The sequence below is a fragment of the Thamnophis elegans genome, chromosome 8 (assembly GCF_009769535.1).
Source record: "Thamnophis elegans isolate rThaEle1 chromosome 8, rThaEle1.pri, whole genome shotgun sequence".
Lineage (NCBI taxonomy): Eukaryota > Metazoa > Chordata > Lepidosauria > Squamata > Colubridae > Thamnophis > Thamnophis elegans.
The window spans coordinates 9,144,224-9,165,078 of record NC_045548.1 but is presented as its reverse complement, the minus strand read 5'-3'; the positions used below and the strand labels follow the sequence as shown (position 1 = coordinate 9,165,078).

The 20,855-nt window shown below is 37.9% G+C and overlaps 3 protein-coding genes across 12 annotated transcripts in view; 1 reads left to right on the top strand and 2 right to left on the bottom strand.

Moving 5' to 3' along the window:
- The window catches only part of NUP153 (nucleoporin 153), a 39,131-nt gene extending 29,839 nt beyond the window's left edge, over positions 1–9,292 (bottom strand). For both annotated transcript variants that reach the window (XM_032222701.1, XM_032222702.1), the window contains exons 1-4: positions 9,103–9,292; positions 1,799–2,012; positions 625–873; positions 43–182 (exon numbers count right to left, since the gene is read on the bottom strand). In XM_032222701.1, the coding sequence (XP_032078592.1) occupies positions 43–182; positions 625–873; positions 1,799–2,012; positions 9,103–9,207 (708 nt within the window). In that variant the 5' untranslated portion in view covers positions 9,208–9,292. The remainder of the gene's footprint in view (positions 1–42; positions 183–624; positions 874–1,798; positions 2,013–9,102) is intronic.
- On the top strand, positions 5,274–5,727 carry LOC116512289 (transmembrane protein 258-like). Its single transcript, XM_032222704.1, is given in 2 exon segments — positions 5,274–5,441; positions 5,443–5,727. Coding segments are annotated over 2 exon segments (258 nt in total). The 3' UTR covers positions 5,533–5,727.
- A 4,855-nt stretch (positions 9,293–14,147) lies between the features above and the next one.
- The window catches only part of LOC116512197 (tRNA selenocysteine 1-associated protein 1-like), a 17,450-nt gene continuing 10,742 nt past the window's right edge, over positions 14,148–20,855 (bottom strand). For all 9 annotated transcript variants that reach the window (XM_032222532.1, XM_032222539.1, XM_032222535.1 and 6 more), the window contains 4 exons: positions 19,894–20,013; positions 17,317–17,707; positions 15,459–15,501; positions 14,148–14,526 (listed from right to left, as the gene is read on the bottom strand). In XM_032222532.1, coding sequence (XP_032078423.1) covers positions 14,390–14,526; positions 15,459–15,501; positions 17,317–17,707; positions 19,894–20,013 — 691 coding nt within the window. In that variant the 3' untranslated portion in view covers positions 14,148–14,389. The remainder of the gene's footprint in view (positions 14,527–15,458; positions 15,502–17,316; positions 17,708–19,893; positions 20,014–20,855) is intronic.

The following is a 20,855-nucleotide window of genomic DNA, read 5'->3' as shown; positions in this document are numbered from 1 at the left end:
ACACAAGTAATAGGGCTAAAGCAGCTATTGTGCAGTACTTACAGGAGAAAGTGCTCCAAAGGCAGACAGATTAAATCCAGGTTTTTTAGAACTATTTGCTGAATTTTGAGGAAGGGAGACGGATCTTTCACTCTCTGCAGACCATAAAGGTGGCACTGAAGCATTTTTTGAAACAGTTATGTCTAAAAATATACATAGAACTGCATCAATATCTTATTATAAAATGCATTTTAAAACAAATTTAGTATAGAGAAAGCTTTAACCTTGCCCTCTTGATTCATTTTTTGTTTTAGATTATAATTATTACATTAAAAAAACATGAGGGTGTGACACATTGTAAAAATAAACCCTCTAGCACCATTTTCACTTTCAAAAATGCTTCTGGAACCAGAGATATTATTCAAAAATAATAACAATGCTTGACTGAACCTCAGCACTTTATTTTGAAGGTAGAAAAAGGTAAGCTAGGATGGTTGCTAGACGTGAGTAAAAAGGGTTTTCCTGAGGTGCATATGCTGTTTCCCCCAATTTTAATTAAGTGAAATGAAGAGCAAAAGAAAAAAACTCTATAGGTCCCAGATAATTTTTCAGTATTAGTTTAAATATTACAGTCAAATTAGTTACCTTTATCAGATGCCCTTGAAGAGAAGCCACTTGTAGTTGAGATGTTATCGTCTTCATGCTGCGAGGTAGAATCTTTCATTTCTTTTCCAAGTGAAAGTCGAGAATTATTAACTGGAAATGCAGTTGATGTGGATGGTTGAGAGAATGGTGATGGGGAATCCAAAATGTTGCAGTTAACATGACTCCGATGAAGAGAGGGACGTGTTAAAATATCTGTGAAATTTAAACTAGATCTACTTGTTGATGGCTCTAAAGAGAAAAAAAAAATCACACAAATATCGTAAGTAGCAAATATGTGTAGAAACAGATTAAGGATAATTTCATATCAGTAACCAATCTTCTGTAAAGGTGATGTAGAGGGAAAAAAAGGAAAACCCAAGAAAATTTTAAATTGTTTATAAAGGATACTAAATAATAAACATTACCTACTTCATACTATACTTCAATTTTTCCATTCCTCTCTGGCTCCAAAAATTGAGGAAAGAAAATTTTATGGGAATAGCTATTATATTTGTGCCAAGAACCATACTATTATAACAAAACTATTGTTGTATATAAACAAAGAATAAAAAGATTCTTTTTCAACACTATTCTGCAGCATAGAATTTAAATAATTTTAAAAGACTAATACACAATATAAGCTATTCTAAATGCCCAGTAGGTTGTACATTCAATTAAGTTATTGAGTGATTAGATTTATATTATTATATTATTTATGAGTAGCTCTACACCTATAATTCTATATTTTCTCTTATATAAGCACTTAAGACAGTTTACAAGGATTGCAGTACAAATTATATAACATTTTCTTTGTTCACTTCTTGGCATGCAATGTACACTTAAAATCTACCAAATAGTTATTTTGATTAGATAATGAATACAAAAATGTACAAGTCAAGAAAGAGCCTTCTTCTGTTGCTTAATAAAATGCTGGTCATAAAAAGTAGTTTATGGTAATGATTATTAAATTAAATTAGATCTGTCATTGAATTTCATCTGATCATCTTGGAAGGCATTTGTGAAGAGTATGAAGATGCTAGCAATTATATAAAAAAGCATTGTATAATATGAAAAGTTAGCAAAATCTTTATCATAATTCATAACGTTTGGAGAAAACCTGCATTGTTATTATTGATTAAGCTTATTAATTGATTTATAAAATAAACAAACCCACCTCCTAAAGTAATTCTGGTTGGCTCAGGAGTGATTCGACCATCTATCTCAAGAGCATTTTCAGTGATATCATCTGCAAAGGGAGGATGGTAGTTTATATCCCCCTCCAGATTTCTTTGCTCATTTGGAGATGTCTCTTCATTTTGTGTAAAATATCTTTGAAGCCAAGTTGGAACAATGTTTTTTATGGATTCCTTCACAATATTCATAATTCCCTATTGAAAATAAAGAAAACACAGTTGTAAATTGGAAGCTTTATTACATAGTTCAGACAACTAAACTACAAAAGTTCCTTTAATTAACAGTTATTTTTAGTAGTGCCAAGAAATCTGAGGCAGCAAACCCAAAATCATTGCCTAAACATCTATAGAAGTCTTACATTTTTTATCCAAATAATATTTCAAATTCTGCCATACCTATAAATATTTTTCAACAGTGAATACATAAATACTATTAATGTACAGAATAACTCATCATAATTATTCATTATATTGGTATTGGTATTTATTCGATTTGTAAGCCGCCCTATTCCCCGAAGGGACTCAGGGCGGCTGAACAAAAACCAGGGGAAGGGGAAAAACAAATACAGAAAGTAAGACAAACAGGACAGTGATATTTATATTTTTAAATATATTTATATTTGACCCCTCTTTTGGGAACTTAAGTTACCATATATTGCATTCCTTTTTCTTATTTTACCTCCCCTCTTTGAGGTAGCATGACTGTTTTATGGATTGTCTTTCTTCCTCTCTGTAATAGTATGGGGTGGATTTTTGCTTCTGCTTTTAATATGCTAAACAAAAAAAAACCCTTGGAACTCTTTTGGGTTCAGGTTTGTGATAGTTCAGATTCCTTTTGGGAATTCCATTTAGTCAGCATAATTTCAAAACTTATTTCCCACAGCCCTCCTGAATATCTTGGAACCATGGCAATCTGCCTATATTTGAAAAAGACACAATACATGATCAAGAATAAGTTTGTGATTTAGAATAGAAACATGTTTTTGCTGGTCATTATAGTCAGATTGTGAAAAATGAATGCTGCATTTCTTAGTAAAAACTACTGAATGTATGAATTTGTTTAGTTCATTTTTATTTGCTAATTCTAGTATGGGCTAATATTGAGGAATATTATATGCTGTAGATTTTAAACAATATTGCCCGCCACATAAAAAACTATTTCATGACACAAAACCATTTTTGTTCACTGAAAAAAGAAAACACACACATCATTTAAGTAACCCCTCCTCTAAATGAAACTTGTAAAAACATCATAATATTTCTATATTTCTTTCTCTGACTTCATATGGGTGGGATACTGTTTACCTGGTTTTGACTTATCTCTCAAGGGAAGCCTGCTTGATATCCCAGCTAATATCTGTTTCAGTAGCAAATGAAAATGTTTTTGTTTAACAGTACACTTTGTTAATTAAAAATTTGTTTGTTAACAGTTAATATATATTTAGCAGCTAATAAAAATTAAAAACAAAGTGACCTTTTCAAGATATTAAATATTAAAAGCGAAAGTGGGCCTCCACAGGCAGGGAATTACAGGTCCTTATCTGTGTCCCCATTAATGGCATCTCAGATATTGACAGAATGAAACGGAGAACATTTCAATTTAAGCATATTCAGAAGATAGTCCTCAAGATATTTTATTCCTGTTTATGGCTTTAGATGCATTAATTTTAGGAACTAAGCAATCACATGCATATGCTGCCCAAAACCATCTCTAAAAAAATATTAAATTGAAAAAACTTTTGAAATAAATATTTTACTGATCAGTGCAAATATAGCCTGAATAAGGTTATGGGATAATGGCCAACCCACTTCTAAGAAACATTTCCTTAACTCAGATGATTATATCAATTACTGTCCAGAAACAAATCACCACTTTTGGGGTAAGATGCTTGAGATGATGTTGTTAGTAGAGTTATAGATTTTTTTTAAACACCCACTATCTCAATCTTTCATATTCTGGATTTAAGCTTGGTTGTTGGCCAGAATCAGCCATGGAACCCCCACATATGATCTTTTGTGGGAGAGAGACAGAAGGAATGTGGCCCTATTGATTCATGAGGTCCATCTGATACCATCATTCTTTGCAGATTATCTGAAGGAAAGCAGTTTAACAGATGATTTTGGCTGTGCCTGTAGATGAATTGTGGCAGAGCTAGGTTACAAATGGTGATCACATGACCTTAGGAAGTGCAACTGTCAGGAATACATGCCAGTTGCTAAGCACCCAAATTTTGATCACATGACTATGGGGATCCTGCAATGGTTGCAAGTGTGAAAACTAAATCTTAAGCCACTTTTTTCAATGCTATTGTAAAATGAACAGTTACCAAACAAATGGTTGTAAGTTAAAGATTACCTGTATTGCAGCATGATTTACGTAGGAGAGCCCTTGAAACAACCCCAGAATGCAGCAATGCAAGCAGTGATGGGCATGTTTTGGACTGCCTGTGTAACACTCCTACTTCCTAAGCTGTATGAGTTACAAGCTTGCTTCCAGGTTATTTTCTATAAGAGTCTATGTGACATAGAGCTTGATAACTTGAGGAACCACATATCTCCATAATATCCATTTGGCTATTTGATATAGCAAATTTGATGTGCTATGTGTTCCTCTCAAAACAATGCCATCTATCAGAAGTATACCTTCTCTGTTACTGCACTTGCCCTCTGGATGAGGTTCCCTCTGAGATTTGGGTGTTGAGTAGGCCTCCATCCTGTTGGTGTTTCAATAGGTCTTAAAGATCTACCTCTTTGCCCAGGTTTCCAGCTAAGGTGATTCAAGTCTTTCCAAGTAGCATATGAGTTTTTAATTATTATTGCCTAGTTCCGTTACCTTTATGCTCCTTTGCCTTTATTAATATTATTTTGGGGTTTTTACTCTGTACAAACTTTAATAACAATCCTGGGTAATTTGTTAGGTGGTGGCACCCTGCTACAATATACTTTACTTCTACTTTGAAGAAAGATCTCTCAATGGTGTCTAAGCCTTTGGACAGTAGAGGCTTATTGGGGATACCACAAGGCACTATTTTATACCCAATGCTATCTAACATCTATAAAAATTAACTGAAGGGAGTTATCAAGAATTTAGGGCTAGGTGAAATGAATCTATTGATAACACTCAGCCATCCTTCTCCAAAGTAATAGCAAAAGTGATGTGCCTCCTGAACTAAGTCTCTGGATAAATAATGAGCTGGGCACACAATGAACTGAGATTGAATCCGAGAATGAGATTCTGTGTGCAGGTTATTCCCAGATAAGAGTTTTGGGAGTTTGTTTTAAATGTGACTGTACTGAAAGGATAAATATGTAGTTTAAATATGTTCTGGTAGTCGAACTCCCAGCAAGTGTTGGGCCGGAGAACCTGACGACAGACAGGAGACGGAAGGGCGGAGCGAGGATGGCAGGAAAGAACGGATGTGTCTTTCTCTAACGGGAGCCACGGCCAACACAGCCATGGAGCTTGAAACAATGAGCAGATACACCAGTTGGGTGAATCTGGCAGTGTTTTTACATCTCACTGTGGTGCTCCTGGCCATTGGCATGTTCTTCACAGCTTGGTTCTTTGTTTATGAAGTGACATCCACCAAGTATACCCGGGACATTTCTCATCTCTCATCTACTCATTTCTCAACTACTCATCTCTCTAGTAGCATCACTCTTCATGGGCTTTGGAGTTCTCTTCTTATTGCTGTGGGTTGGAATCTATGTGTGACAGTAGTTTGGAGCTATTTCAGAAGCCTTTCTGTACCTCCTTTTTACTTTTTTATTGAACAGTGTGGCTTATCACAGTTCTGGACTATAATTCTAACATGTGAGAATTCTAACATCAGATCAATAAATCTGAATCTGTGATAAGCTGGAGAAAAAAAAGAAGAAGAAAAAGAGATGTTCTGGTAGTCAATGATGAAGTATCACTAGATACCTGAATTATCCCCATGATCAGGAAGATCTTTCAGATAATACGCCAACCACCACAGATCAGAGTACTTGACACATCTCCCTTCCTATTAGAGACTTGGTCAGTCACTCATGGATAATAAGGAAGAGTCTACTGCCTGCCCTATAACAAGGTTGGCACACTACTATCTAGTAGTTACTTGATAGCAGGTTACCCTGAGATGATTTTGTATCCTGGAGTGAAAACCAAAAAAACATTTTTAGATGTGTCAGGAACATACTGATGGCCTCTCTTCACCTAGGCCTTCTCTGTTGAATGCCAACCATTTTCATTAAATTTTGTAGTAAATATGTAAATATGTTATATATATACTTATAGGAAATGTTGCATATACGTGTAGGAAATAAATACCTCTCTCAGTAAGTTAAAACCAACTGGCTTTAAAGAAATACATTAGATCTATATCAAAGGCAATCTAAACTTCCCATGACGTAGATGCAAATCCATCAAACTCTATAAAATTGTATGTGTATATTTGACTTTGGGTCTATTGGAACTGACTAATGTGTCCTACTATCTCCAAGAGTTCTAAATTAAACCTCATAGGAGGAAATCCACTATTTGTAACCTTTGTGGCAGACTCTACATGGCATTTCTTTTTGCTATCTATATTTAATAATTAACATGTAAGAAATATTTCTTACAACATGGCCATTGCCTATGTATTTCAAAAATATGCTATGTATTTCAAAATGATTTATTCTGAAAATCAGGATATAATTCTATAAAATAAATAAGAAATAATCTCAGATTTACTGGAACTTTTTCCACTGGAAATATGCAAAAATATACAGGTATTCCTCAACTTATGACCACAATTGAACCCAAATTTTCTGTTGCTAAGTGAATTTTGTCCCATTTTGCACCTGCAGTTGCAGTTTGTCGCAGTTAAGTGAATCACTGCAGTTGATCAATTAATAACAAGGTGTTAAGTGAATCTGGCTTCTACATTTATTCTGCTTGTCAGAAGATGGGAAAAGGTGATCCCATGACCCCAGGACACTGCAAACCTCACAAATACTGTATGTGTCTGTTGCCAAGTGTTTGAACTGACCATGAGGGATGTGCAATGGTTATGTGAAAAACTGTCATAAGTTGGTGTAACTTTGAACAGTCACTAAATTGAACTGCTGTAAGTTGAGGACTACATGTATTCATGAATTTGTTTTCTTCTTAATAAAGGTAACATCTAAATAATAATAAAGGTAATATTTGAAATTACAGTTCATAAAGTTAAAATTCAAAGGAAAAAATCCTACAGACTTCAAACCAAATATTAGTCTAAAACAGATCAATTTTAAAAACTGCATAATAATGGAACAGGTATACATTGTTAATTGTTGCATGCTGAATAAAGATTTCAGGAATTGTTATGATAGCAGGAACACAGAAAGCTGTCTCCTATCAAACAAGTCAACAACTGGTCAATCTAGTCCAGCACTTCTGACAGGTCATATTAGCGCTCCAAGGCTTTAGGTGAGATTTTTTTCCAGGCTTACTTAGAAACATCAGAAAGCTGAATCTAGGACTTTGTATGCAAGCGTGAGTCGTACTGTTGAGCTCTGGTACTCCTAATACACTAATATACTGTTCATTACATTATATATATAATTATAATAAACAGCATGTGTGCATTGAAAAATATATATAAAAAGTAATACAGTAGCCAGATCCTGATGATTAAATACATTAAATAATGGCAATAAAGCAAATAATTGCAAAGGAAGAGATATGCTCCTCCTAGTAATTATGTAATTGGAATCCTGCAAAAAAGACTCCTCTTACCAAATTCTTCATAATATAGAGTTTTTAATCTTTTACATAATTATTTAATTTACTCGTAACTCGTGTCACTGTCACATTTTTTAAAAAGCAAAGTAGAAATTAGATAGCTCAGGCCTGCCAATTAAATTCAAATGGACAACTAAGTCATTTTTGTTAAATCAGGTTAAATGTTTCAATTAGGCCACTCCCCCCCCACACCAATAAATAGCTCTAGTTTACAAATCAGCATTATTCATGTCAAGACAATGAGTAAAAAATGCCCTATCCATATATTTTAACACAATAATTATAACTCGGAAGTCTACTAACTTTACAAGACATTTATTTGAACGTCATCCGTTTTTGGATAGGCAAAAGCCAATTTAGTGGTTTAGGCTCTCCAATCTTTTTTAAAAAACGGCGTAAAATCGGTTTGCTTTCATTACGTTGAAAACCAAAACCTACTTTCCCAGATTACAATTACTAGGCTACTAGTACTAATAAACTAGTACCTTAATCGGATTTATTTATAAAAATGTCCTATCCATATATTTTAACACAATAATTATAACTCGGAAGTCTACTAACTTTACAAGATATTTATTTGAACGTCATCTGTTTTTTGGATAGGCAAAAGCCAATTTAGTGGTTTAGGCTCTCCAATCTTTTTTAAAAAACGGTGTAAAATCGGTTTGCTTTCATTACGTTGAAAACCAAAACCTACTTTCCCAGATTACAATTACTAGGCTACTAGTACTAATAAACTAGTACCTTAATCGGATTTATTTATTTTAAAAAAAAAAACACACACCCCAACCTACCAATGAAATCAAACTAATCCCGGCGATCAGTGTGTACCAACGCACACGTTTTTTTGCCCTCCACCACGTGCAGGAAAGGCTTTTTTGCAGAAACAAAAAGGAAAAAAGTGCCAAAGAGGGGGGGGGGGGAAATGCTGCCAATCTCGAGCGCTTTTCTAAGAGAATCAAATCCGCAGGAAAGCGGGGAAAAAAGTGATTGCGGGGAGAGGCCTGTTTTTTTTCTCTCTCTCTCTCTCTCTCTCCTCCTTCGTGCTATCCCATCTCCCGCCCTGAGGGGAATCCCTTTCCCCCGCAGGCTTCTCCATTCCCTCGGCTTTTAACGTTCCACAGAAGGACGTGGAATCATCAACCGTTCTAATCGTTTCCTTCACGGTCTTTCTTTCTCTCACACACACACACAAACACACGCCCGCTCGTTTCGTTCCTTCGCCCCGGTTTTTTTTTTCCTCTCTCCCCGTCCTCTCACTGAGGGGAGGAAGGAAAGGAAAAAAAAGGTGCGGGGGAGCGACTCATTCGACTCCCGGCGCTGGTAGCCCGTCCAACCAGAACGTGGCCTGGCTCTTCTCTGAGGCCGACTTCCAGCCTCCCCTTCCTCCCCCCCGCACCCGGGGCGGGGGGAAAGCGCGTGAGTGAGCTTCCCCGGCAGTTCCGGGCACCGACGGCGGCTTCCTCCTCCCCTCCCCTCCCTTTCCCGCCGTCCCCACAGGATTCCATTCTCTCCCGCGGCGGGCCTTCTCACCTGCTTGTTCCTCGGGTAAGGCTTCGAGGAGGCCGCTGCCAGATGATACCGCCGCGTCCGGATCTTCCCGCCGCCCGCGCCGACTCCGCTTTCCCCCGGATCCATGTTGGTACTTGTCCCCCGAGTCTCCCACCCTCGGTGTTTGCGCGGCGCCAACGCAGGCAAAAGGCCCGGCCTGGACCCGGCCTGCCCCCCCCCCCACCACCACCCCCGCCCGCCGCGCGGGCTCCCCCCTCTCACGCTCTCCCCCCCTCCCTCCCTCTCCTCCTCCTCTTCCTCTCGCCCCCAATCCTGTTCTGTGCTGTCACTTGTCTCTATGGCGATGCCTCGCACCACGCAGCCGGCCTCGCGCCCTCACAGGATGCCTCCCCTTTAGGTTTGGCTGGCGCGCGCGCGCGCGTCGAATCCGTCCCCTACCGCCCCACTTTCTCCTCCCTTTCCATCCCCCCCCCCCCCCCAGTCACCGTCTAGCTAGCTTGTTCGAGGTTTCCCCCCCCCCGCGCCTCCTTCCTTCCCTCCCGACCAACCAGAGGGCACGCATCGGCACAGGTTTTCGTCACCAAGCAGCGACTCAAGTGGTGCATCATCCCGCGTTGAGCGGCAAGCTCTAGTGGGAAATGTAGTTTTTTGGGGAGGGGCTGCGCAGAAGCAGAATGATCGACCTGGCTCCTGCGATTTGCCCATGAAGCGCTAGTGGCCGGCGTCGCAATCTCGCGATACGTTCAGTTAGGGTAGCTTGGAGCTTGATATTCTGAAACTAAAAGTCATTTTTGTTTCTTTTTGTTCCATCGCGAGTCTCTTGTGCTGTTACTCTTAGGAATAAAGGCTCTTAGGAATAAAGGCTCTAATAAAGACATAAACGGCCCTCTTTGAAACTATCCTTCCAATACACTTGAAGATCTTTATTATCCTAGTGGTTTACCTACTTGGCAGATAAAAACTGAGGAACTGTTTATATAAATGCTTTTGTTTGCGGTGATGGGAGTTAGCAAGGGATTTCCTAGGATGGTATGAAGTTCTCTAGCTTTCAACTATTTTTCTAATGTTGAAAGGTAAAGGTGAAGATGGGCAAATGAGTCCTTCCCCGAAGGTTCTTTGCCTAGAACGCCTGGTCTGTGCATAGATGACTATGTGCTTTTATCCGTGTCTAGAAAAGAAATGGGGTTGTTTTGTGTTGGGTCGGGCTGAAAGGTATTACAGTATTTAGAGCAGCAATTGTTGCGGCAGTAAGAGTGTGGAAAAAGCCAACGTTGATGGGGTTCCTTGATGATAAAAGCATGCAGACATAAGGATAGAAGTGCTACCTATAATTAGAGAACCACCAGTTTTGTTCCAGTTCCGCCTTTTTCTCCAGCTTGGTAAGTGTGCTGGATGGGCCTTATTCCTAAGGCACGCAGCCCAAGCATTGTTGTTAGTTGCAAAGTCATGTCCGACCCGACCCTATGGACAACATTCCTCCAGGCCTTTCTGTCCTCTACCATCCTCTGGAGTCCATTTAAGCTCACACCACCTGCTTCAGTGACTCCATCCAGCCACCATATTTTCTGTCGTCCCCTTCTTCTTTTGCCCTCAATCTTTCCCAGCATTAGGCTCTTCTCCAGTGAGCCCTTCCTTCTCATTAGGTGGCCAAAGTATTTAAATTTCATCTTCAGGATCTGGGCTTCTAAGGAGCAGTCAGGGTTGATCATCTCTAGGACTGACTGGTTTGATCGCCTTGCAGTCGAAGGGACTCGCAGGAGTCTTCACCACCACCATAGTTCAAAGGCCTCAATTCTTTGGCGCTCAGCCTTTCTTATGGTCTAACTTTCACAGCCATACATTGCAACTAGGAAAACCATAGCCTTGATTTTAAGCACTTTTTTTCTTGGCATGGTGATGTCTCTTGCTTTTTAGTATGCTGTCTAGACTTGCCATGCTGCTACAGCCCAAGCATACTGCTGAATATCATGAGCTCATTGCTCACCCTGAGCCTGCTAACACATCCCAGGGAGAATTTAACTTCTGATTTGCAAGAATCGGACCAATGCGGTTGGTTACTTTAAAGTTTAAACCATGGACATAGCCCAAGTCAGGAGAATAGCTATGGAAGCAATCACAGAACAAGGAAACTGGGAAGGTAGCAGGGATGGACAAGGCCAATTAATGAGATTCTACCATGTGAAGGTATTGGTAGGCACAGTGAGGAAGGTAGAAAGGGAAGAAAGATGGTGGAACAGGTAGGCTGGCACAAAAACCATGGAAAGCAGGAGAGGGGATGATAGAATGGCCCTATTTGCCCTGTAAATACACTCCAGAATCTTGTCTATGGACAAGAATTGAAGAAACCTATTGGATAAGAAGAGAAACTTTTTTAAAAAAATCCAGTTCCTTTTTGGAAAAAGCATATTTGGGACTTCCAAATCTTGTTTCAGCCAAAACCTGGGTGCCTGCAATGACTGCTTTGACTGAAATTTGTTTTTGTTTCATTTGTTTCAGAATGAAACATTTCCCATTTGTGCATATTCCAATCTTCTATTGGAAGAATTAATTAGAAAGTGATATATTTAAAGTGTGAAGGAAGATAAATATCTTTTAAGAGTACCTTAGAAAGTGATAAATATCTTTATCAAAGAGCACTGATGTTCTGTTGATTTCTTCCAATATTATGATCACATTGAGCACTTTTACTAGTGTAATTTGTATAAATAGTACTACAATAGCTATAGTTTGGAGGGATGATCTAATATCTAAATGTGTCTTGAAGATAGTATTACATATTTTAACAAAACCACAGTTGAGATTTTATGAACCTTTTACAACTAGCCACAATTGTGTAGTAATGTGATCTATAATGAGGTTCATCAAAGTACTATAAATTAGTACTAAAATTCTGAATAAACAACATGCACTGCATCATTGCTTTATTGAACAGTCACTCTCTCTTTTTTAAATGAAAGTAAGATATAATTTCAGTCAAAGGTTTTCATAATTTGACCAGTCAGCGGTTAGTTTGGAGATATTTGGGGCCACCATTTATATAACTGCCTCAGTTTATTGATAATTTAGGACTGCCTTGCATGAATTTCTCACTTTAGTTCATACCACATAGGTTAAAATCAGGACTTTAGCACAGCCATTCCCAGCATGCAACATTTCTTTTGTTTCACCTATTCTGTATATAGAATCATGGTTTGTGCTTCATGACCTACACACCTTTGACTGCCTACATCAGTTAAACTTCTGTAAATGGATGGGTAATATTTACCTGTAAATTTGCCATTTGTACATTCCAACATTCCTTATACTTTTCATTTTCCCCAAATGTAGCACACCTCATTAAAACCCAGTAGTTTTATTTTTGCCCCATTTATTCAGAGCTTGTTTCTGATAAGCCTGCTGGATCATTCCTATACTGTGAAGTACCCGTGGTTCGCTCATGAGGCCAATGTTGAGAAAAGACACGGACACGAGCTTTCTCGGGATGAGGCGACCCACATTGGGGTCTGGGACCCCCTTTTATTGAGATAGGACAAAGGCAGGAGGAGCAATCAGCATGTGATTTAAGACAGCCTGTCAAACTACAATTGCTAATCTACTGCTCAGGGAAGTTCTGTCTATATATGGTCAAATCCTGGGCGTCGTTGGGTAAGGCACATCTAGAGTGAACTATCAGGATGTTATGTTTTTTAGGAGTTTGTTTTTTCCTGTGTGGTTCAGCATGGCTGTGCATGCCCTGTTATGCACTGGGCCATGGGTGACCGCCACACCTACACAAGGAGTTATATGACAACACTATACTAATGGTTTCTGCTTAGTATACTACCAAGTATACTACTCTAGTTCAGGTTTTATGCGCACTCGTGAACTCTTGGTGCTGAAGAATACAAGAATGATCTAGAAATCTTTTGCTTTTACCCTGGGGTGCCAAACCCAGAGTATTGAATTTGTTTTTTTGGGGAGCAATTTTGCCAGATGAACATTCATGGGAAGAATTAGTTTTGTTTCCCAATTTCTATACTAATTCAGTGTTACTTTTTTTTACAATTTGTAGACTTCCAGCTTTGTAGACTTCATCAGCATGAGATAATCTTTTTCTGAGGTCCGCAGATTTTGGTTTTGATAATGGCATAATTTAGTTTTACAAATGTGTCTCACCAGCATTGTCACAAAAAGGGCATGCTTCCTAACTCATAGGGGATAATTTAGGAAAAGGGACTAGAAGCATGCATACCCTATCTGACATGGTAGGATGGATAAAGGTCCTTAGGTAGATAATCTGGCCCTGTGCCACTTAGGTAGGGTTTGATTTGTATTACTTTCTTCCAACAGCTGAACATAGTATAGCATTCCCTCTATTTATTCCACAACTCTTCTAAGGCCCCAAACTAAGCCTCTTAGCTACAAATACACAATTAGAATCAGGTTGCACTATGCATTATTGTGCATTATTTATAAATTAAAAATGGGTTTTAAGGATATGCAGGTAAAATAGCAATCTTGTACTTGATGTTATCTACAGGACAATTTAGATTTCTGGGTGAAACATAAGTTACATCACTAGAAAAAAAAAAGTTTAGTTTCAATGATTACTAACGCACTGTTAAAATTTGTAATGTTGCATGCTGAAGTTGTTTGTACCATTTCTGCAACGTGTAAAAGTATAATCCAATAAAAATGCATTTCCAGACGATGAAGTTATTACCTCTTGAAATGAGTATTAAAAAAAAATACTGTACCAATAAATACGTGGACTTTTTGTTCTGTCTTATGTCTTGCATGGTGTCAACCTGCCAGATGAATAAAAAATCCATCTAACTTAATTCCACCTCCACCAGAAATCAACTAGCTTAATGTGCCACTGAGGACCTAAGTACAAAGTAGGCATATCCTTTAAGGCAGTGTTTCTCAACCTTGGCAACTTGAAGATGTCTGGACTTCAACTCCCAGAATTCCCCAGCCAGCATTCGCTGGCTGAGGAATTCTAGGAGTTGAGGTCCAGACATCTTCAAGTTGCCAAGGTTGAGAAACACTGCTTTAAGGTGAAAGAATAAGTTTTTACAAGAGTGTTTGCAGAAACAAAGTTTTATTATTTACATAAGCAAGTCCATATTTAACTCTTTACATTTCCAGAATATTTACATGATTTCAAGATACTGATGAACAAAATTACAAAGGCCATCAAAGCATTGCAAAAAAATAATAATCCAACACTGTGCTTTAAAATTTAGGATCTAAAGTAATGTAGAAGAAATGTCAATTTAGCACCTTGGTCAAAATAGTCATGCTATGGTGTTAACATAAGACACTTTTAGTAAGCAGTAGGGATCTCAGAAGTGACTGTGTCCAGAGGTTGCCAATGACAGCTCATAAGTGTGTCAAAAAGTTCTTCACTTCTCACCATAAATTCTCTGTTCATTCTATGAACATCTATGTTGAGCTGTGGATCTGTTCAAATAAACAAAAGTCAGTAAGCAAATCACTGGCAGAACTGCTGCATTAAAAAATCCTTTAAATATAATACAAACTTTCTGATGCCCTTAAGATGTTATAAGCAACAAACTATCTAGTGAACCATGGCCAGTTATGAGAGTTGTAGTCCAAAGCAATTGAAGATTACCAAATACCTTTTGTTCCATTTTAAGTACCAAAAATATTGAATATATTCAACAAAGAAATTTGGGGCACCTGAAACACAAATTTATTATCACTTAACAAATACCTTATTCACTTTTTAAGGCATTGTTAGATTTTGCTGTTTTTGTTGCTAAAGACTATCTAGTTACCTCCTCTGAAAGCAATATATTTAGAAACATTTTTGATTTTGAGTTCATGGAGAAAAGAATGAGAAATCTAAAAAAAGTTCTTGTGCCCTGAGAACATTCTGATCTAAAGTGATTTATAACTACAGTAGTTTGGGATGCAACAGATTCTTATCCTATTTGTCATGTTAACAATATGTAAAACATTTTGATCCAAGAACCAAATTTTCTTCTAAATCATGTATTTCCAGAGGGTATTTCAGTAATTCTCAGAAATAAATCTTCAAACATGAAGTACTTTAAGGTTCTTCCAAGCTGTTTCACATACAACAATGAAGTGAAATCAAGTAACTTTGTTAGTATGCTATTGTAAAATTAGGCATCATGTGACAACCTACAACCTCTGCTCAACCCTCATGCTCATTTTTGTTATCAACAAGATTCAAATACATAAGACTGCAGTCGGATAGATTATAATGCACTTAATTTTAAACATAGCAGACAGCTATTATATCAAACAATATTTGAAAGATATTCTTCCAGATTACTACATTTTCAAAGATCAGAGAAACTATTTGGTGATCTATTTCTATATGGAAATACTAATGTAAACATTACCTTCTGTTACTAGATCATCATTTAAAATCATACCACAGGTATCCTGGAAAAAAAAGGAATATCATTTTTAAAAACTCTTTGTAGTGAAGAAAAAAACAAATCCCATATTCACTTACACTCTTTCAACGGAGAGGGAAGAAATATACACATATATGCACATCTCTTGACTTTTATGCTCTTCCTGCCTCCTACATATTCAGAGTCATTTCACTTTTCAGTTTTGTTTTCCAAAATGACAATCCTGGCTTGTCATTTTATAGAACCAGGATGTAGGAAAAAAAATTCTTATTTACTTCTTAAAAGGCTTTTGAGGCCAAGATTATGGATCTAACTTACTTTAAAAACCAACTCCAAAATCATGCTTAGCAACAGAGCAAAACATTAAGGTAAGAATCAATAAATATATTTGGAGGGTGGGGGAGATATATTCAAGAGACAATTTAGATTTTCAAATATATGTTGTGGATTTAAATTCCATTGTAAATTCTATCACATGAGAAAGTACTTCAGGTATCTTTGAAGTAGCCAAGGCATTTGGCCCATCTTGGGACCATCAAAACATGCTGAAGCTGAAAACACTACAAACAATGGTAAACCAGTTCAAAAGTTAACATTTTTAAAATTGGATACTAATGAACTTTGTTAATCATGAACTAAATTGCCAATAATGCCACATTAAAATGGTTAAAAATATTAAAGTTATGTTGACGGATTTGAAACTAAAAATTGGTTTATCAAAAAATTGGAAAAGTGATAGCAAGAAAAATGTGTAATTTATACTGTTTGGAAAGGCAACATTTTCACACTAACGAGAGAATGAATGAATGAATATGTTCTTTTTTGATAGAGATGTTATATTTTACAACAAGATAGTAGCATTCTTAGGTAATCTTTTATAGCCTTTCTATTGATAATATAGTACAATGGGATTTGGGGGGGGTAAACCATTTATATGTTCTATACGTTTTAGAAGTTTTGTATTGTTTCTGAGGGTTTTCTTATTTCTAATAGATTTAATTGCCTTAAGTGTTTGATATTTGCTTATTTTTGCATTGTTTATTTTTTGTAATCTTAATATAAAAACAGTGATTCTGGGAGAAATTTTCACAAATGTAATACTAAATCTATAATTTTACAGAGTGCTCGTAGAAATTCCCCTTGATTTTTGCCGTTTCCTCATCTTAATATCTCCTGATTTTTCAAACAATTTAATTAAAAAAGAGAGGGAGGGAGGGAAGCTGACATGTTCAAAAACTGAAGCACCACTTTTGAGGGGGATTAGAAAAAGTTTCAGTGAATGAAGAAGCAATAGTGTGTGTGTTCTTTTTGTAGAAGATTCAATGCCTTTTAGAAAGGCTTGTGTACTGGGTGGATTGAGAATGTGGTATAGGAAGTATTTTGCCTAGATGAGGGAAAATGTTGAGCAGTGTTTATCAAGAGCTTATCTTTGACTTTTATCAAATTATCTTCAATTTTTTTAGTGGTTTCATACTCACTGTAACAGTTACACAAGTGAGCAAAACACCCTTTTTAAAAGAAGAAATGTACATCACTCTTAAATTCAAACATCTTACAAAAATATAGGCCTACGAACCATTGATCCAGAACCTTTTCAATGTCTCCATTTTAAGTTATTTCAGTTGAAGATACAGAAAAGCAGCCAATACATTTAAAACATTTTTTAAAAAAATACTTAGGAACCCTGGTGTTTCCAAAAATATTGAACTTCAGAACTTGTAATTTTCAATAATTTTCAGTAATAAACTAGGAATCATGAGAGTTAAACTCCAACACTTCTGAAAGGCAAAGGGTCATGAAGGCACCCCTAAGAAAAATTAACTTTGATTTATGTGAATACCTGAAATAAAGCTGGATTCATTGCTTGTTGTCCCATATTTCCAGTAGGCTGCATTCTTTCATAAGATGCGTAACTATAATTATAATCACTATAGTCAGCATTATAATCTGCATATTCAGGATAATCTCCATACTCAGGATATTCATAGCGTTCACCAAAACGAGAACCAAATCGCTCTGCGTAACGTTCAGGAAAACGATCACCAAAATGCTCAGGGTATCGTTCAGAAAAACGATCACCAAAACGGCTACCTCGATCAAAACGGTCAAAGCGATCAAATCGGTCATAGCGTTCATTTCTATCATAATTGTACTGGCGGTAATAGTTTTGATAGTCTTGGTAATAGTCATTATAACTATAGGCCTGGTATCTTTGAAATTCTGCTTTCAGTCTAAAACACAAAGGGAGAAGATTAAGTCAGAATTTCTTAAGAGCATTGTTTACAACTGAATAGTGAAAATCCTATTTTAAAAAAAAAATTGCCAGAGATAATACTACTGTTACTTCAAATAGCATAAAATCTACTTTCTCCTATTTCTTCTGTTTCCATTTACTTTCATCCAAGTTAACTTTGCTTGGCACACATATAAGCAAAACTATGCAGATCAAATTAGACATTTAAGAGAATACATTGTGAAAAAAAAATTATATAAGAGGTTCCCAAACTTTCTTGAACCACAATACCTCTAAAGGTTTCCAAATTGTGCATTGCAGCATCTTGGGATGCCATAGCAAACAAACAATTCTGTTTAAGTACTGCATTAAAATATCCCGCTGTACCCTTGGAATTTGCTGTGGTGTCTTGAGTGCAGCAGCAGAGTTTAAGAACTATAGTTACCGTATTTTCACGACTATAAGCCGCACTGAAAATCCTAAAATTTGATCCAAAACCGGCAGTGCGGCTTATAACCCGGTGCGCTTTATATGTGGAAAAAGATCTCCCAGCTGCTTTCGCGGCTTCCTGGAGCGCCAAGAACCTTCGCGCTCTTCTCCGCTCCTCGCGAGTGCAATAGATGTTCAGAAGCGGCTTTTGGGGCTAATGGGGATTGGATTTCCAGCTCGATAGCCCCTGCCGCTTCTGGACGTCTATTGCAGTTGTGAGGAGCCGAGGAGAGTGTGGAGAAGAGCGCGAAGGTTCTTGGCGCTCCAGGAAGCCGCGAAAGCAGTTGGGAGAGGCGCACGGCTTGGTTTCTCCTCCCTGGACGTCGCAGCAGCAGCCCCAAACTCACCGATCTCAGTGTTTTTCGCATCGGGGTGTGCTGCAAGAGCATGCCCCGATGCGAAAAACACAGAGTTCAGTGCGCTTGGGGCTGCTGCTGCGACGTCCAGGGAGGAGAAACCAAGCCGTGCGCCTCCCCCAGCTGCTTTCGCGGCTTCCTGGAGCGCCAAGAACCTTTGCGCTCTTCTCCGCTCCTCACGACTGCAATAGATGTCCAGAAGCGGCTTTTGGGGCTAATGGGGATTGGATTTCCAGCTCGATAGCCCCTGCCGCTTCTGGACGTCTATTGCAGTTGTGAGGAGCCGAGGAGAGTGCGGAGAAGAGCGCGAAGGTTCTTGGCGCTCCAGGAAGCCGCGAAAGCAGTTGGGAGAGGCGCACGGCTTGGTTTCTCCTCCCTGGACGTCGCAGCAGCAGCCCCAAGCGCACCAAACTCTGTGTTTTTCGCATCGGGGCATGCTCTTGCAGCACACCCCGATGTGAAAAACACTGAGATCGGTGAGTTTGGGGCTGCTGCTGCGACGTCCAGGGAGGAGAAACCAAGCCGTGCGCCTCTCCCAACTGCTTTCACGGCTTCCTGGAGCGCCAAGAACCTTCGCGCTCTTCTCCGCTCCTCCTCGCGACTGCAACAGATGTCCAGAAGCGTCGGGAAACGTGCGGCTTATAACCCGGTGCGCTTTATATGTGGAAAAAGTTTGAAAAATTAACGTTAATTGATACTGCGGCTTATAATCCGGTGCGGCTTTTGGTCGTGAAAATACGGTATATGCTGTATTTTTCTTAAATGAAAAGTACTCATTGAATTTTGGAGACAAAAAGTTTTATGTTTTGTTTAGGTATACATTGTTTCCTTAATGTAAATGGTAAGTAATCATAGAATTAATTCTAAAATTATGAACTTTAAAAGGAAACAACAAAGTTTGAAAATTCATATGTATGATATATACATAAAAATATGACATTACTATTTTATTTTTATCCAGTCAGAATAAAAATAAGCAAGCAGAGAAATTCAAATATCATTAAGGAAGAGAAGTGGATCCAAGTGGCAGTAGAACAACTTAAAACATCCAAACCCCTGGTGGAACAAGTTACAGACCCTGGTTACTTATATGCATGCTTTGACACAATGTAATTTTGCAAAGAATTAAAGTGTATTAATTCAGTACTTGTTAAAGAAAACCAGAAACTGACCTGCTTGTATATTGACTGTTTCATAACAACTGTATTATTAGAAAAGCAAAGCAAAACATTTTGAGAAACATTATTTTTAAGAAATTAAATCCTTTCCTAAGCAGATATAATGGCAATTTCATAAGAGATCTGAAACCCAAGAGATTTGTTAATTTCGCATCAACTACCTTTTAGAAATTCCTAAAGTCAATCGGATTCGTTTTCCGCCTAGACCAGGTGCATTCTGACAATCTTGCAGTGCTCTCATCATATCACCTTCATCAGAAAATCTGACGAAACCATAACCTCTGAGGAGTTTTAAAAGACAAACTTTAATAATATTGCCAAACAAGCACACACAATATGTTATTATCAATTATATTTTACTGCACTGCGAATGGTTATTTAGAATATAATTTAAACACATTAGGGCATGTTAACCCAACCTGAGTCCAAGAGTGCCCACATTTTCAAAAATCAGTGACATTAATTCTGCTAAAGAAAATGATTTCATACCATTTATAAAAAACAATACCATTTATAAAAAACAATACCATTTAATTGTACCTGATCCCGATTAACATGTGCCCATTTCTACAATATATTCGAACCATTTCAAATACGAGAAACTATTCTCATGCATTTTGCATTGTTATAAAATTATCTCATCTGAGTTTTATAAGAAGCACCTGTACTTCCATCAAGGGTTGAAAGGGGGGGGGGAGCATTGGGGATGACAACAAATGGCCAATCAAGGTGCATGTGTACTTTGATGGGAAAATTGGGAGGGGGGAAAGACAGCTTGATGAAGAGCAGGAGCTAGGAACCAGTTTGTGCCAGCACCCAAGGCCATGCACCCTGAGAAAAAATAAGGATTATCCTAAACATCTCAGCTTTCTCAAAACACCTAGGCAGACTCTTATTGGCTAAATACATGGGGGAGGGCTGGGATATGGGGGAACTTTCTGTTTTGAGTAAGCACTAAAATTTAGTTCTAGCCGGACTTTACTACAGCCAGCATCTTTTAGTAAAAGAGCCTACCACTTCAACCAAATGAAGTCAAGGGTCTTTCTTTCCTAAGGAGTAGGACTGGAGCAGGTCTGACAGAGCCTCTTTCTAAAGCATTAACGATGTAAAGAAGACATCCCAA